This window comes from Leopardus geoffroyi, chromosome A2 (assembly GCF_018350155.1).
Source record: "Leopardus geoffroyi isolate Oge1 chromosome A2, O.geoffroyi_Oge1_pat1.0, whole genome shotgun sequence".
NCBI classification, from domain to species: domain Eukaryota; kingdom Metazoa; phylum Chordata; class Mammalia; order Carnivora; family Felidae; genus Leopardus; species Leopardus geoffroyi.
The window spans coordinates 111,709,793-111,727,776 of record NC_059331.1 but is presented as its reverse complement, the minus strand read 5'-3'; the positions used below and the strand labels follow the sequence as shown (position 1 = coordinate 111,727,776).

Genomic DNA, 17,984 nt, shown 5'->3' with positions numbered 1-17,984 from the left:
ATTAAGAGTTAACTCCTTTGTAAAAGTTATCAGCTTAAAAACAGAGGTTAAAACAAACAAAAAACCCTAAAAAAAACAACAAAAAACCTAGTGGCTACTGTTTAGCTGAGAGGTGAATTCATTAAAATCTTACTTTACATTCACTTGAAGAAGCTGTTAGAACAATTTCTCTATTGTTTCTTAAAGGACATAGTAATATCAACACATTTTAATGTAATCTATTATCACAAAAATGCTGATCACTTCATGTGTGCACCTCACGGAATCATTAATCTAGATCAATGTTACTCAAAGTATGTCCGATAGGGTCAGTAACATTTCAGGAATGGTTTGTGAATAGTGTGTGATGAGGTCTATACAGAAATTCAGAGAAAATATTTAGAAATTTATAGTAATTGGACAAACTATTTTTATATCTCTTGAATCTAATAAAATCTTGTCTTCCATTTTTATTTTACTTTTGTAGTAATTTAATGTATTTTATAAAACCATTACTGTGACAGAAGAGGTAAGCAAAAACCAAAACTGCTGTTTAGCCAGAGATAGTCTGACACACTCTCTAGACTCAGTCAATATTTTTATGCACATGCTAGGGAGAGACTTTCATTTCAACAAAGAATGGTGCTTCAACATAGACAAAAGAGCACATTACATGAAACCTCAGGTAGTCAATATACGAAGTATTCTTCTTGGCCACATTTCTCAGTTGACATATCTACAAGTCCAATAAAGATCATGCTGGTGTATGAAGTTAATTAGCCTTACTTCTGAAAATTTCTGGGCTTCCCAAAATTACCCAGGCAGTATTAATGTATCACCTAAAATATGTATCACAACAAAGCCCTTGTAATGTAACATATTAGTATAGAACTACAGTGAAATTCAAAGAAAATTTGTTCAGGAAATGCTGTCCTCTCATGTTCCTGACCATGAAATCACCAGGTGACATGAAAACATTGGGAGACAGCAACACCTCTCTGAGGACCAGGACAATTCCATATTCAACCTCCCTAATTTAAGGAAAGGTGGTTGCTGTTGATGTTTAAGGAAGCAGGCTGGGAAAATCTCAAATATGCTGATACTTCCTAGGGGTTTACTGGGTAGAGGGCAGAGCTCTGCTTGTCACAGAAAATAAATCATCATGTCACAGTGAGAGAGGAATGGTGGGAGATCCAAGGAGTAAGAACAAGGTAACAGGAATGATGTAAAACAGAAACTTCTTGACACTGCGCTTGTAATGTGCCAGATAAATAAACAAATGCATATGGAATTTTCTTTGTCATAGCATTGAAATTTCCTGTTTTTGACATCCAATTTACATCTCTAGAAAAAAATTTTAAATGCTTGAGAGAAATTATTTCTAGATAGGTACTGAATGCTGAAATTAAACCAGGTAGACAACGCTGAAGACAAAGGAAAATTTAATGACGGCCAACTGGTCAGTCATTGCTCTGATCAATAAACAAACATGTTATTGCCCTAGGTGGTTTGCTAGTAAACATTAAATTTGGAAGAGTTTACGGAAGGTCAGAACAACCAAAGAAGAATGGCAAATGATAAGATAAAATAAGCAAGAGAAAGTTCAAAGAAATATTAAAGGTTAACATTTTAACTTTGAGATTTCAGCTGGTGGAAAATCCCCCAAGATAAACAGTGGTAACTCCATGGTCTGAGTCATCTAAAATTGGAATGAGCACAGCACTGGAAACCAGACTGTGGCAACCAGTCTTAGTCTGGCAGAATAATGAACAACGTGAAATGACAGGGCTTCCAAATCTTATTTCTATGAGTCTACGAAATCCACAGCCATTAACATTTCACATGCTGATATAGTGAAACATCTATATCTTAAACAATGTCAATTCTATAGCTAACAATCAAACCCACATTTTGGCTACTGTCATAAAGCTTCATTGATTTTTTTCCCTTCCTCTTTTTCTATAAAGTTAGTTTTTCAACTCTGAATTGAAGTTCTACCTCTGGCATAACATTAAATACCATTAATAATAAACATATCTTTAGGTTTTTATAAACTAGTCACATATATTTACATACCATACACTTCATGCTTGTCCCAACTCCTTTTTCATTCTCCCACAATCCCACTTACATTCACGTGGAATGCTTAATCACACATTTCAAAAATAATCTGCTAACAAGATTTAATTATTGATGGTAGCCCAAGCGCTGATAAATCATAGGAGGACACCTGCTGAATCTCAGTAATTGTCTTCTGTACTATCAGTTAACTAACAGTAAGGATAGGGCATCTGATGCAGTCTATTTAACACTGACTTGCTCAAAGTATTCTGCTCTAGTTTATACTCTTGTCCTACCTCTTACTATTAAAATGTAATGTAGCTCCTAAGTTTTCACTTCGATTTCTTTCCGGCCCCCTTTCTCTGCTCCCTTATGAATTCAAAAAAAGTATTTTATACTGACTTCAAAAAAGTATTTTACACTGGTTCTTTTATTATTATAGAATATATTTCTTAAAAAATAATTACACTAAATATAAGGAAGTACTTATTCTTAATAATCACCTTCTGCTCCTATGGATGCCAGACAAAATCTACAAACAAGATATACATGTTTCTACAGAAAGGGAGCAGTAAAAACCAACTCATTATGAAAAATGTTTCTACCTGGAAAAGTGATCTGGAGAAAGCATGTTTTGAGATTTATATCTCACAGGGGCACTGCTGTGGGAACTTGGTGGATGACTAAGCTAAAAATTCTGAAATTCCTTCTTTCTTAACACATAGGATCTCCTGGAGTAGTTCCATTTTGCCTCACTTTTATCAGATGTCTTAAATTTGTCATATTTAACTTTTTCTCTCAAATTGAGGCTTCCAACAATTCTCATTTCTGGCATTATCATCAGTAATTTATTATGTGATGTGTTTATGCTTAAATATAGATATTTTCATTTAAGCCCTTCCCATATTTTCTACTTCCTGTGTAGCCTTTATTCCTTAAATTCTCTCTCATGATGCTCTCTTGAGTCAAAGGTCAACAGCATAATGAGTCATGAAATAGGATAAAGTGCTCTGATAATCGCAATTTAGGGAGATACTGATTTCCGTTCTCAGAGATACTTAGCATGCAAGATGTCTATCTGAAGTCATCTATGATTCTGACCAAAGGGATTTATGAGAACTCTCAGTATATTTGGACACTCAATGCATATAAAGGATAGCTTTCATCTGGGTCTTTCTCACTTAAAATCCCAATATAGGTCTTAAATACCTTGCTAATACAGGCTTAGGACACAAAGCTTGTAGCTCTTCTTTCATTCTCTTAATAAAGAAACCCTGTGATGTAGGATGTACTCATTATTATGTTTTCATTCTCTGTGACCTGCATCCTTTTTTTTTTAATTTTTAAAATTTACATCCAAGTTAGTTAGCATATAGTACAATAATGATATCAGGAACAGAATCCAGGGATTCATCCCCTACATGTAATATCCAGTGCTCATCCCAGTAAGTGTCTGTGACCTACATTCAAGAAGCTGTTCTTTCAGAGTAGGAAAAGAACTAATGTGTACTGAGTAACTACTCTCAGTGCTAAGCACCTGAGGTATATGACCATATTTAGTTCAGAGCCCCAAACAGTCTACCTTCAGGTTTGAAGTTTGACTAAAGTTATTTCAAATGACTATATCAGGGGCGCCTGGGTGGCTCAGTCAGTTAAGCATCTGACTTTGGCTCAGGTCATGATCTCGTAGTTCGTGGGTTCGAGCCCTGTGTCGGGCTCTGTGTTAACAGCTCGGAGCCTGGAGCCTACTTCAGATTCTGTGTCTCCCTCTGTCTCTGCCTCTCCCCCTCATTCACATTCACTCACTTACACACACTCTCTCTCTTAAAAATAAACATTTAAAAAATTAAAAAAAAATAAAATGACAATATCGAGTCTCTCAACACATCATGGTTCTTTCCTAAAGAAATAGTCTTTCTGAAATAAAGCCCGTTAATGCAACCTGATTATAGAAGGAATGTTCTGAACATGATCTCCAAAGTCATACTGTGACAGGATAAAATGCAGCCTACCCACACCCACCCACACACAGAGCACACACACGGTATAGATTCATATTTTTTTCTGCCAAGGAGCTGGGCAAAAAGGAAACAGTTCTATTCCTTCCCCTCCTGTGTTCAAAGCCTGGATTGAGGCCAGTGTCCTAATCAGTTCTCATTGGCCCTGGAGGAATCAGAACCTTTTGTAAAATATAATAAAGGGCATAAAATCATGATAAAATGCATGAAAAAGCAGTGCCTTTGGTTAGGGAACTAGAAATAATTTAGCAGAACAGATGGATTGCATTGGTTTGGTATTATTGAGGACATGAAAGGGCTCATTTTGTGGCAGTTCCAAACTAAGAGAAAATGTCCAACTTAAATTTGACAAGTCAAAGTACCTGCCTCTGCTGGGGGAGACCCTATTTTCTTTAATCATTTTCAAAGTGGTGACATATTAGGCAACAATTTCCACTGAAATATTTCATTTTCTGAAAATATTTCATCCAGTGTCCCTAAATATAGGGATGCATTTTTTTTTCCTACAAAAATTCACAGGGTTGGCGACTTCGAAAGTTAAGAAATCATAAATGACTTAGGAGTGTCAAAGTTACCTTCTGTTACAAATTCCATACTTAATATTTAATGGGTAAGTTCACAGCCTATTCATTTTTCTTGATACCCTTCTCTCAAACAAATTCAAGATTCTGGACTCATTGCTCATGTCCAATGGTATCTATTGGAGTTTTCAAATGCTACATTCAATTGTTTCTTTGATTGTACATAAAGGACTTTTCAATCCCCCTCCCCCAACTGCATTCTTTGCTTCTATATATCCCTCATGATAATAACTTATTCCTATCAGAGTTTTTCTTATAAACAAAGGGGAGTGAAAGAAGGGAAGGAGGCAATTAAGCAGACAGGCAGCCCAATAGGCTTTCAGCTGGTCACATGGAAAGAAAATAAACTGGAGGTCAGGAGCCTTGAGTTCTAGGTTCGGACCATCACCTGTCTGTAACATGCTCCTAGCCAGCTATGAGGTACATTTCAGGACCCTAATTTCTCCATTTATAAACATTAGGAGGTTTGACCAAATTACTTCAAAGTCCCTCTTTAGCCCTAAAATGATAATATTCTATGTGAAATGATCTTATACACAATAAAAACTCAACATTCTTTATTTTAATTGATAGAATTGACTTAGGCAAGCAAATATAATAATTGAAGTAATAAATTACTAAAGTTGAAGCAAGAGTGGAGACCTCACTATAAAGGTTTTCAAAAGTATATTAGCTATACTTTGAAGCAATTTCTTAATGTTTAATCATAATTGAAAAATAAGTATATTTTCTAAAATTCCTATTCCTACCTTGTGATAACTTCAAAATAATAAATACATTTCCCAATTTTTAAAAGTCTGTGTATGGAACTTCTGAGTTAATGCTACCTTTGTTTCTCAAGTAAATGCTCACTTCTGTTACACTCCCATGTTCACATATTTGACTCCATTCACCTTTTTGTCTCTATCCCATTAAGCTTAAGTTAAGAAATAGACCTCCTGGGGCGCCTGGGTGGCTCAGTCCGTTAAGCGTCTGACTTCGGCTCGGGTCATGATCTTGTGGTTTGTGAGTTCGAGCCCTGCGTCGGGCTCTGTGCTGACAGCTCAGAGCCTGGAGGCTGCTTCACATTCTGTGTCTCTCTCTCTACCTACCCCTTCCCTGCTCATGCTCTGTCTCTCTCTGTCTCAAAAATAAATAAACATTAAAAAAATTTTTTTTTAATTAAAAAAAAAAAGAAATAGACCTTCTGGTATAGTGGTTTTTAACATTGTCTGCACCTTGAAATCAGCTGGGGAAGATTAAAAGGTATTATTGCCTGGGTCCTACCTCCAGAACGTCTGATTAACCTTGGGGACACCCTGGGCATATAGATACTTAGAAACACCCTGTGGGTTTTAATGTGCATCCTCGGTCGAGAACGACATGTTAGAGGGAGCTGTCCATTCTTTCTGCTCGTAAATGAATTCAAGATACTGACACTCTACTGACCCACATTTCAAACTGTAGTTACAACAAATGGTTGTCACAGCAAAGGTTGGGAAGTAAGAAAGATCTATCTGTTCTTCAAAACAAGTGCCTCCACTTGCTTATAAAACTGCTTGATTCGGTCATTACAATTCACGTAAAGATATCTCTGGGTGCATAAAGTAATTGCAAAAGAATTTCAGAGAACAGCAAATCCTAGTCAATAATAAAGGTCTGAATGGTAAAAAAGTATACATGCTATATATTTCTTAAAAGTTTATTTCCACCCATTTCAAAATATTATGCTCATCAAAAAGAAAAAAAATGTTACCCTTTAGTGTAATTGCTCAATTTTTATGATTTTATGTAACTGAATCTCCTAGATTATAATTATTCTGTAAACAACTGTAAATGAACATTTTAATGGTTTGGGCTAAAGGATTGATTTTTTAAAAATAGTAATCATATATCAAACAAATTTTGTCACAATAAATATTTTGCATTACTTTAGCATTATAATTTTCAGATGGCTAAAAACATGTAACTATTCATTTTTGTTAATAGGCTTTAGGGGCGCCTAGGTGGCTCAGTGGGTTAAGCATCTGACTCCTGATTTTGGCTCAGGTCATGATCGCATACATCCCATACAGGATCCCATCCCACAGAGCCACACACTGGGCTCTGTGTTGACAGCATGGAATATACCTGGGATTCTCTCACTCCTTCTCTCTCTACCCCTCCTCTGCTCATGTTCTACAAACAAACAAACATTTTAAAAAATAAGCTTTAATGCTGCTCTTAAAATAATCCCGTATCACTCTCCAAATGTGGGCAGTCTGTCTTATTTCCTTTTGTTGATTGTTTTCCACATTAATTCTTCCTTTTTTATAGAAAAAAATAATCAAAACAAAAAATTCCAAATCATCTTAATTCTGATTATAGGCTGCACAAGTAACTTTAATGTATTTATCTGACTAGGTTCACTCTACTGTGATATACAAATATCTCTCAGAATAATTACAAAATGTATCCTGGTTTACTCATCACATCTAAATCATTTGTGCCACTTCTGAAGACTGTCCTGTCCTTTAGAGACAATTCACAAGACTCCCTGTTTAAGTTTCTTACTGCTTTGTGGTTAGATTCTAAAACACAAACACACATAAAATTTTCTTTTTGCAAGCTAAACAGTAAGCTGTTATGTGCTGCCATCTAGTCAGATTACTCTATAAAACAAATGTTTAATTGAATTAACTTGCAGTATTCAGTGCTTTTTAGCAGTTATGTCAGAAAATCTGCACATTCCAAAAGTTTTTCTCAAAGAGTATTATATTTCTTTATTTAGATTTGAAAAAGGTCTTCTAAAATTACCTGTAATGCACAGGAAGGTGTGGGACCCTAGCCCTGAGCTCCTTGGCATCTTATGATTTTACATTAAACCTGCTCTCCACTTTTCTCAATGGAACGGCTGAGGAAGTCCCAAAAGGCACAACAGTAGCTTGGTTTTGGGTCCCCGAATTGTTTTGTAATTACTTTGTGTTGGCACTTGAATAAAAGAGTTAAACATTTCAGCACAGTATGTTGCTTATGGTTTTTACTCAGGAATTAAGCGAAACAAAGTTATTCAATATTAGTTACAAAGAGCCAATGCAAATTCCACATAATATGTAATCCAACAAAAGCATTATAAAATGTTATTATTCTCAAAACAAATGTGAGAGCAAGCAAATGTCTGTGGGTGGCTTGGTGGGGCTGAGAGTCATGAACGCTTCTGGAAAAACAACTGCAAGTGCATTTCTAACAGATGATGGGTCAATCTCTGCAATTTTTTGAGGACAGAAAAGCACATTGTTTTCTTCAGGGCACACACACTTTAGAAACCTGGCTACCTAATCAAAGGACTTGTTTCTGAGGAGGATACCGAATGACCCCTCCAGATCCACTTCTTATGGTGACAAGAAAGCTACCAATTTTGCTTTTTGCTCTCTAAAGAATCAGTAAACTAAGTGTGAATGATTCAGTTGGGGAAAAAAATTAAATAGTACTGGCATCAAGGGCTAACCACCTCAATTTTTTAAAAAACAGTGCCACGTCATGCCAAAAGAAGTTGACCCATGTATCCACTGTAATCTAATATAATGAAGACTAATGTTTTCTCTGGCTGCTAATCAGGACTAGTAAGCACAACCAATTTACACTACAGCTTACAAGTCAAAAAGCAATATGTTTACTAAAACACTCTAAAAATTTTGTCTACTCTTAACCAAAGAAAGTGTTATGTTCCAAATGAGCTCCTTAGCCATCTAGTTTCGTATGATATCACTAGCTGGAAAAGATCCTAGCAAATATCCTGCCTAAGAGCCTCATCTTACACATGGGCAAACCAATGAGTAAGGTTAAATGAGTTGACAAAAGTATACAGATAATTAATGGCAGGAGTAAGGTCAAATCTAATGTTGAACAATAACCTTTGAAGGAATCCATTTTGATCGATTTTCTACACTGCTAAATAAACTGACACAATACATAATTCTGATTTGTGGATCAGTCTATTATTTTGAAACAAAGGAGGCCATTGAATGTTTACAAATTGCCATCTTTCCTATCTTATCATTGTTTAATTACAAAATTGACTATTCTGTTGGTTGAAGAAAGCTGACATTTCTTTGAATGCCAGTAGAATGGAGACTCCTTACCTTCTTTCCCAGTGAAATAAAAAGCCAAAAACAAACACAAACAAAGACAGAAGGAGGTCAAGCTCTTCAACGTTAGGTCTGGGGTACTTCCTCCTTTGCATTTTGATATACAGCACTTCTACTTCCATCTCTTGTTCAGATGGCCCTTCTGATGCTGTCAAGACTATGGAGGCAGCACTGGACCACACTCTTTCTCATTTTATTTTTCTTCTCCAAGCTAAATCAGTAAGAGTCTTTAAAATCACTGCAACATAAATTAGTAACTCAAAATCCCTTGTGATTTTGTAATTACATATTTTTTTCTGTGACCATTTGATTAATATCGGCTGATCCCACCAAATGGTAATCTCCTTGAAGACAGGGCATGAATCTTCTCTAGATCCTAATACAGGAGCCTGGAAAACTCAAAATTTTGATGTACTGTTGAATGGATGAATCCTGTTCTTAAAGTATACATCTTAAAGATTCTACCATTCTTAAAGTGTGGTGGCCAGATCAGCAGTATCAAGATTACCCAGACACATGTTAGCAACCCAAATTCTCAGACCTCATCCCAACAGGACTCCACTACTGCTGAATATGAACCTCTGAGACTGGTGCCCCACAATCTGTATTTTAGTATTTCCAATGATTCTGATGTGTGCTAACATATGAGCACTGCACTAATCAATAAATGAATACCGCTTATCTGGCCACAGGTTTCAGCTTGCTGACCAGCTATATGTCCCCAGAAATCTGTTGATACCTTCTCTAAAAGCACCGGCTAACTGTTAGCTATAGGTGGCTACACAGACCTGGCAGGAAAATAGTGTTCAAAGATGGCAAATCGCTCTCTGGATATTGGGGAAAAACAAGCTGACCCCCAGCTTCTATGTGTTATATTCTTACTCAATTATATCCTTTTCCGTAAAATCTAATAAATCCTCTCTCTTTTGAGACAATTGAGTTGAGTTCTTATTGCTCACACCAAGACAGGAATTTGTCTATAATGTTTAGGAAAGAGTGATAACCTAGACACCAAGGCTCGTATTCACATCCCTGGAGTCCTAGATGCACAGATTTTACCCTCTCAGGAATGCATGCTCTAAACATAATCAAGGAACAAACAGAACTGGAATTTAATTTCCTAGTAGTCCTATCTAGACAAATTTAGAAAGAAAGGTCTCATTCTCCTGAAGTCTTTGGGCTATCATGGTAAATATTCATTCATACCCAAGCTGAAACCTAACTTCTCTCATGGAGTGGATAAGTCAAGTCCAATTGGAAGATCCTGTCATGGGCCTTGATCTCCTTAGAAGGTTCATAAACACTAACCAGGAAACCTATTAGCCCATACAGGAAGAATTTTCTTGCCTCTTTGACCCTTAATGCTCTCACCATGTACCTGACCACTTGCCACTTATAGTATACTTTTCTCCTGTTTTTTTCAGCAACTGATTCTAATGAGTTTTGGTGAAATGCTAAAAGATTTGTTTTATGTTTCTGTGGTTTTCTCTTCCACATAATTGAAATTTTCAAAATAATTTGGCTTGAGACAAAAAGGTTAGCATCCTTGCAAGATGATTTAATAATATATTAAATGTGTGCATTAGATTTAACTTGTCAAAGCAAAAACTTTAAAAGAAAATCCACAACGAACATGTACCATTTATTTTAGGTGCAGTTACTAGGAAGACTACTGGTTGATGAAACAGATTCTACTATTTCTGAGTGGGCTAAACTGTTCTGAAATAACCTCTGTGTGTTCCCTTTTTATTTTCTCCCATACTCTTCTGATAGAAACAATCAAGAAGAAAAAAGGAGTTATGTTTCTTTTGGTTCTGTTTTACCCCTTTTGTTACTATGTTTTACCTTACATACAACCTGAAAGTCTCTAGAAAAGGGTAACATTTGTTTGGTTAATGATCATTTTTAAAATTACATTTTGGGGCGCCTAGGTGGCTAAATCAGTTAAGTGTCCGACTTCAGCTCAGGTCATGATCGCATGGTTTGTGGGTTTGAGCCCCACATCGGGCTCTGTGCTGACAGCTTGGAGCCTGGAGCCCTACTTCAGATTCTGTGTCTCCCTTTCTCTCTGCCCCTCCCTTACGCACACTCTGGGTGTGTCTCTCTCAAAAATAAATAAACATTAAACATTTTTTTAAATTACATTTTGAATATTCCTAAAATCATTTACATACAAAAAAAATCAACCTCTAGTTGTCTTAAACTCTTTTTTTAAATGGTTTTAGAAATTCCATTTTATGATTAGGTAAGCATGAAGTCCGAGATACCTGATAACATAGGAGCAAATAAATACATATGAGCAACAATTTCATCACTTAAGCAATCAAACAACTAGTGAACTGTTATCAAATTATGTTAGCAAAAAGAGTGTTCTGTTTATATTATTAAGAAATTATGGATATTTTTGTAGTTGGTCTTCATTAAGAGCAACTCTAGTGATCTGGGCTTTCGAGTGCATTATTCGTAGTGTGATTGTTTACCAAAGACACTTATTTAGCTGATTGGTCTAGGGCTAGACTCACTCATTCTCATTAGCCCCACTGTACTTCTGCCATTTCACCCTGGGTCTGATATCACATCAGTCAGTGCTGTTGTATAAATTGAATTTGATGCTTTCAAATAATACAGGACTAAAATAATGTGATGCATGAGGAGTTGAAAAAGAAGACTGATCAGAAAGGGGTAACAGATTTTTAAATGTTAAGACCAGGATGAGCCATTTTACATTCCATTTATTTCTGCACTTTGCTCCTTTCATAACCAGTGCTCTTTCAGGTAAAAAGATTTAAGGAATACCATAATCTAACAATGCATTTGAAGTCTCTGATCAGCCACTGCTAATTTGGCAGGGGTAACACTCCAGGATATAATAAAGACCTAAAAGTGAAAAAATGTAAACAGCAATGAATGCCTCAGCTGGCAAAAGCACAGAAAAAAACGCCGAGGTGGAAAGCATCTATAGTAGATGCAACGGTGAAACAGAAACGTTCACGTGAATAAATGTCCATTAAGACCAGTTCACCACGGATTAGTCCCCTTGCTAGTTTACTTTATTTACTCCATATGGGACTGTGTCAACCACATAGTGGTTTGGCCTCCACAGTGCATTATCAAAAACATAAAAACCTTAAAGACAACTCTATAATTTACCAAAAAGTATGAAATCCTTCTGCCATATAATATGGATGCTACTGGCAAGAGATGAATAACAGACTTTCACTCAAGGAAGTATCAGAGAAATAAATCTAGCTCAAATTCTTTCACGTTAAGGTTTTAGGTAAAGAGGATACATTTAATCAAAAGAATAACTTTAAATATGAAAAAAATTTGATAATTCTATTATAAACATATAATAAAACTTGTGAAAACTAAATGTGTACACAATACTTTGGTGTATTCATTCACAATCCCAATCTGCTGAATGACCCACAGACATTACCCATGTTTTGATGTAAAGAAAAAAACCTACAAGGTACATTATTCACCTTCAAAAGAGAAAAATCAATAAAGTAAATAATACATCCTCATAAATGAATGTACTGAATAAATGACTTTGTATTTTCAAAATCAGTTCTTTTTACTACTTTGCAGAGAAGAAGGATCAGACTGATGTCATTCGGGCATCAAATATCAGCAAGTGCACATGCCTCTAAGAAACATTCTGTCTGCTCTGGCATTTCCATCTCAACTGATATATTTTACAGGTTTACTTTAAAGTAAATTGGCTTTGAATAGAAATATTCTGGACCACATTTTAGGTTGCCAAAATTTAATTAACTTAAAAGTAGTTGCATAAGATTGCTTTTCTATTTTACCAAAGTAGAGTGAATTCGATGTAGTCTCAATATATCAATTTCCTCATGATATACCTTTAGTCAAAATATTATCCATTTAATTTCTTCCCAAACTAGTGAGAATCACACTGGATTTCCTTCACTGATCTGCAAAGACTGACAACAAAACCAAAGAGCAACATGTTATATTGTCAGTTTATAATAACAAGGACTAGATTTGTCTTGTGAAATTCTATAGTTCTAGTCCCTAGAACATGTTTGAACATAATATAGACACAGGTAAAAATACTTTTGATCAATAAATGTTAAAGTAATGTGAAAAAAACATTGGGGATATATATTTTTTAAATGTCTTAGACTCAAATATAGAATGTTACTGGGTCTTAGGCAACAACGGACAATGATAGCAACCAAATAAAACAGCTTATTGTGACAGATTTTGCAAATCTGAATACAGGAAATTTTTTGAATTGATACCATTTTTACTTGTGAAAGCCGAAAGAAACATATTTTTCTAAATGAAAAAGGGACTCGAGGAATCTTCAGAAATGAGTCTAAAGAAATACCAGTAAAATAAAAGTACTCAAACCTTCACTATAAAAACGGAAGATTATCAGCCACTTCAATAAAAAGAAGTTACTTTTCTTGGTAAGAGGACAGTTCATCTTTAAATCTAGTCAATTCCAAAGGCAAATTTGGGATATATCTGAGTTCAAAGTACAGCTTATAATAATAAATAACAACTCTCAGCACTTAACAGATTGTGAAGAGTTTCCCAAAAATTTAACTGAATAAATGATACCTATCTGGAAACAAGAATGCTATCATGTGTCTCAAAAAATGCTGCAATAATCGCACACATACATCATGCAACTGCTCAGTCCATCAACATGGAATGAGTCCCCCCTAGGTGCCTAGCCCAGAGTCAGGTCAAAAGTGCTATGCTACAAGTATCAATAATGGTTCATCGATCATGGTGTTTGTGCCCAAGTATTAACATTTTTCTACTACTATCCAAATAAATACTGCCCTTTTTACATGATTTATTTCAGTAAGTAAAAGAGTGTAGCCAATTCAGGATTACCTCACATTTATTTAGCAGTCCAGTTTCTTGCAGCCGTGACCAGATGCTCTGTATTCGTCCAGCGTGCTCAGGGTGGGTGGTGGAATTGCCACAAATGCACTGGTGTTTCAGCATCAGAGGGTCGTAGGCAATTCCTTCAGCACAAAGAAAACACAGCACAAGACTGAGTAATGATACAAGGTTATGATAAAATGTAATGATAATATGATTACTCTAAAAAAGGCATTCTTTTAAAAATAAATTTACAAATAGAGAAATAATACATATTTGAAAATTCTAGCACATAAGAGTCATTTAGTCTTGTTTATCTGGATGTAAATGCAAAAATAGGTCAACCCCTGGATTAATCAGTACTGAGCACACCCTAGCTTAGTAAATATATAAAGGGATGAAGATGGTAAAATTTTAAGAAACTTCAGATTTTTAAAAATACTGTAATTTTACCAGTATCTTCAATCACTATGAAATAAATCACAATTCAGGAAAGATCTATATGTTATCACTGAAGCCACAAAATGAGCTCTCTAAATCACAAATTAATTTCATGAGTAATTCTAGTTTCACTTTCTTTTTTTTTTCAATGCTTGTTTATTTATTTATTTTGAGAGAGAGAGAGAGATGGAGAGTGAGCAGGGGAGGGGCAAAAATAGAGGAGGAGAGAGAGTCTTAAGCAGGCTCCACAATGTCAGTGCAGAGCCCATGCAGGGCTTAAACTCATGAACTAGTATTAGATTATGACCTGAGCTGAAACCAAGATTTGGATGCTTAACTGATGGACCCACCCAGGTGTGCCATCTAGCTTCACTTTAGATCAGGGTTACACTTTTGTAATAAATTAGAAAACTTTCCAACTGCTTGCCCATTCTGTTCAGCAATTCTTTCAAAGATGTACAGAAAGAGTTTATTCCTTGCTTACTGTGCTTTTCTCATAGTTTATGCCAATCTGTAAGCAATCTTATAATATTGTGGAGCATCTGAAGTGTTTCTTTAAAAAAATGAAAAAGTAAAAAAAAGGAATTAAGTCGATTGCAATACCTTTAGTAGAGATTCCATAGATACGGAATATAATCTGCTTTTAAATTATCATGAGTTAACATATTTCATATTTTAGTTAGACTCTATGATGAGTTACATAAAATGGATTTTATAGATACATAAAATAGGACTTTTTAAAGCAACAAAGTAGATGATAATTATAACTCTGGTTAATTTTGAAAAGATTTCTACCCTTAATCCAATTCCTTGGGGGGAAAACATGTTACTTACAAAACTGCCTGACATAAGAAATCATTTAACTGATCAAATATTCCAACAAATTACCATGGAAATACATTATCTGAGGACATGGAGTGAAGACAGAAGAAGACCAAAATTAAAAAGCAAAAATAAGTATCTATTCAAGAACAGATAAAGACCAGTAGTTTGTATTGTAAAGTAAGTTTAATGGATTTTATTATTTTTTTTTTAAATTTTGTTAATGTTTTATTTTTGAGAGAGAGAGCGAGAGCACATGCGTGCAAACAGGGGAGGGGTAGAAAGAGAGGGAGACACAGAATCCAAAGCAGGCTCCAGGCCATGAGCTGTCAGCACAGAGCCCAATGCTGGACTCAAACCCACAAACTGCGAGATCATGATCTGAGCTAAAGTTGGACCCTTAATCACCTGAGCCACCCAGACGCCCCTCTCTCTTTGACTTACAATATTGTGTTAGAGGAATGCTACTCAAGAGGCGAAAATATTTATCTCTGAGTGTACTAAAAATCATGCAGAATAATGACATAGGTATTTCCAAACCATGTGGTAAAAATTTTGTCCGTGAAAAAATGTCATTTTGCTGGTCCAAACAATATCTAATCTTAACACTCAAGTGGCTTCAACGTTTATTTATTTTTGGGACAGAGAGAGACAGAGCATGAACGGGGGAGGGGCAGAGAGAGAGGGAGACACAGAATCGGAAACAGGCTCCAGGCTCTGAGCCATCAGCCCAGAGCCCGACGCGGGGCTCGAACTCCCGGACCGCGAGATCGTGACCTGGATGAAGTCGGACGCTTAACCGACTGCGCCACCCAGGCGCCCCAACACTCAAGTGGCTTCAAAATCCATCCCTATGCCCCTGACTCACATTTTCATCATTAGTGCTGATCCCTCTTTTAAGGAGCATACTTTCACACTTGTCTATTCAATTGCCCATCTAAAATCTCCATTTGGACGTCTCATAAATTTTATAAAGTGAGAATGTCTCAGATTTGAGTTCATGATCTTAAGTCACACAAAATGTCTCTCATTTCAGTAAGGGACATCATGACCCACCATTTCTCACTCTAGAAACCTTAGTATTCTGCAGAAACTCCCTCTCCGAAGAACCAAAAGTACTGTTATCCCTCCAAAATACAACTTGAATCACTAGATTCTTATCTCTAGCCAAAACCACACATAATCCAACGTACTACATCTCTAAACTCCTCAAATAAAGCCTTTTCACTGGCTACCTGACTTTTACTCTATTCCATTTGACACACAACAGCTACTTTTGCCTAAATCCTTTGGTGACTTTATTGATGAGATTAAAATTTCTCAAGGCTAAGTTTCTCCAACTTATACTTCACATACACCTCCTCTCTTGACCTCTGTTTCTTCCACAAGGGCCTACCTTCCATTCTTCAAAGCAATAAAAAATATATACGACTTAGGATCTTCAGACATGCTGTTCCATCTATGTCCCCAAATTCTTCCTTCTGGCTCCCCATAACCCATACCTCATTTGGCTAATTTCTATTCACCCTTCAGGGCTAAATGTTTTAATAACATCACGAACGGATGTTGTACTTTATAAAATGCTTTTAATCTACTGAAATGATCATATGGTTTGTATCATTTCACTTATGGATGTGATGTGTCACATTGATTGTTTTGAGAATATTGTTTTGAGACTCCCACCCTTGCATCCTGGGATTAAATCCCACTTGATCATAGTATATAATTTTTTAAATATATTGTTGAGTTCAGTTTGTAATATTTTGTTGAGGATTTTTGCTTCTATATTCATGAGAGCTACTGGCCTTATATTTTTTTTGTAGTGTCTTTGTCTGGTTTTGGTGTCAGGGAGATACTGGTTTCATAGAATGAATTTGGAAGTTTTCCTTTTTCTTCTATTTTTGTGGAATAGTTTGAGAGGAATAGGCATTGATTCTTCTTTCAACGTTTGGTAGAATTTGCCTGTAAAGCAGTCTGGTGCTGAACTTTTGATTTGGAGAGAATTTTTTGATTACTGATTCAATCTCCTTAGTGGTAAATGGTCTGTTTCAAATTTTGTATTTCTTCCTGCTTCAGTTTTGGTAGGTTATATCTTTCTAGGAATTTATCCATTTGTTCTATGTTGTCTCATTTGTTGGCATACAGTTTTCCATCATATTTTGTATTGTTTGTATTTCTGTGGTGTTGGTTATTTCTTTTTCATTTGAGATTTTGTTTGAGGCCTCTCTCTCTCTCTCTCTGAGTCTGGTTAGAGGTTTGTCAATTTTGCTGATCTTTTCAAAGAACTGGCTCCTGGTTTCAGTGATAAGTTCTATTGTGTTTTTTAGTTTCTATCTCATTTATTTATCCTCTGATCTTTTTTATTTCCTTCCCTCTACTGATTTGGGGTTTTGTTTGTTGTTCTTTTTCTAGCTCTTGTAGGTGTAATGTTAGGTAATTTATTTGAAACTTTTCTTGCTTCAAAGTAAAACTGTATTACTATAAACTTCCCTCTTAAAACTGCTTTTGCTGCATACCAAAGGTTTTGGAATGTTGTGTTTTCATTTTCAATTGTTTCCATGTAATTTTTGTTATTTTCTTTGATTTCTTGGTTCACCCATTCATTGTTTAGTAGCATGTTATTTAACCTCTATGGTTAATTTTTGTGGTCTTTTCAGATTTCTTCTCATGGTTGATTTCTAATTTCATAGCATTGTGATCAGAAAAGATACATGGTATGACTTTGATCTTTTTGAATCTGTTGAGGTTTCTTTTGTGGCCTAATATGTGATCTACTCTGGAGAATGCTCCATGTGCACTGAAAAAGAATGTGGATTCTGCTGTTTTAGGTTGAATTGTTCTGAATATGTCTATAGAATCCATCGGGTCCAGTGTGTCATTCAAATCCACTCTTTCCTTGTTGATTTTCTGTTTGGATGATCTGTCCATTAATGTGAGTGGGGTGTTAAAGTCCCCTAATATTATTGCATTACTATGGATTATTTTCTCTATGTTTGTTATTAACTGTTTTATGTATTTGGGTGCTCTCATGTTGGGTGCATACATATTTACAATTGTTACATCCTCTTGCTGGATGTTTAATACATTTTCAACTACAGTTTCATACT

At 35.6% G+C, this 17,984-nt stretch overlaps 1 protein-coding gene across 14 annotated transcripts in view; it reads right to left on the bottom strand.

The window, feature by feature from the left end:
* HDAC9 (histone deacetylase 9) overlaps window positions 1-17,984 on the bottom strand; it is a 944,501-nt gene that overhangs the window by 274,074 nt on the left and 652,443 nt on the right. For all 14 annotated transcript variants that reach the window (XM_045495014.1, XM_045495020.1, XM_045495015.1 and 11 more), the window contains one exon: window positions 13,624-13,757. In XM_045495014.1, the coding sequence (XP_045350970.1) occupies window positions 13,624-13,757 (134 nt within the window). The remainder of the gene's footprint in view (window positions 1-13,623; window positions 13,758-17,984) is intronic.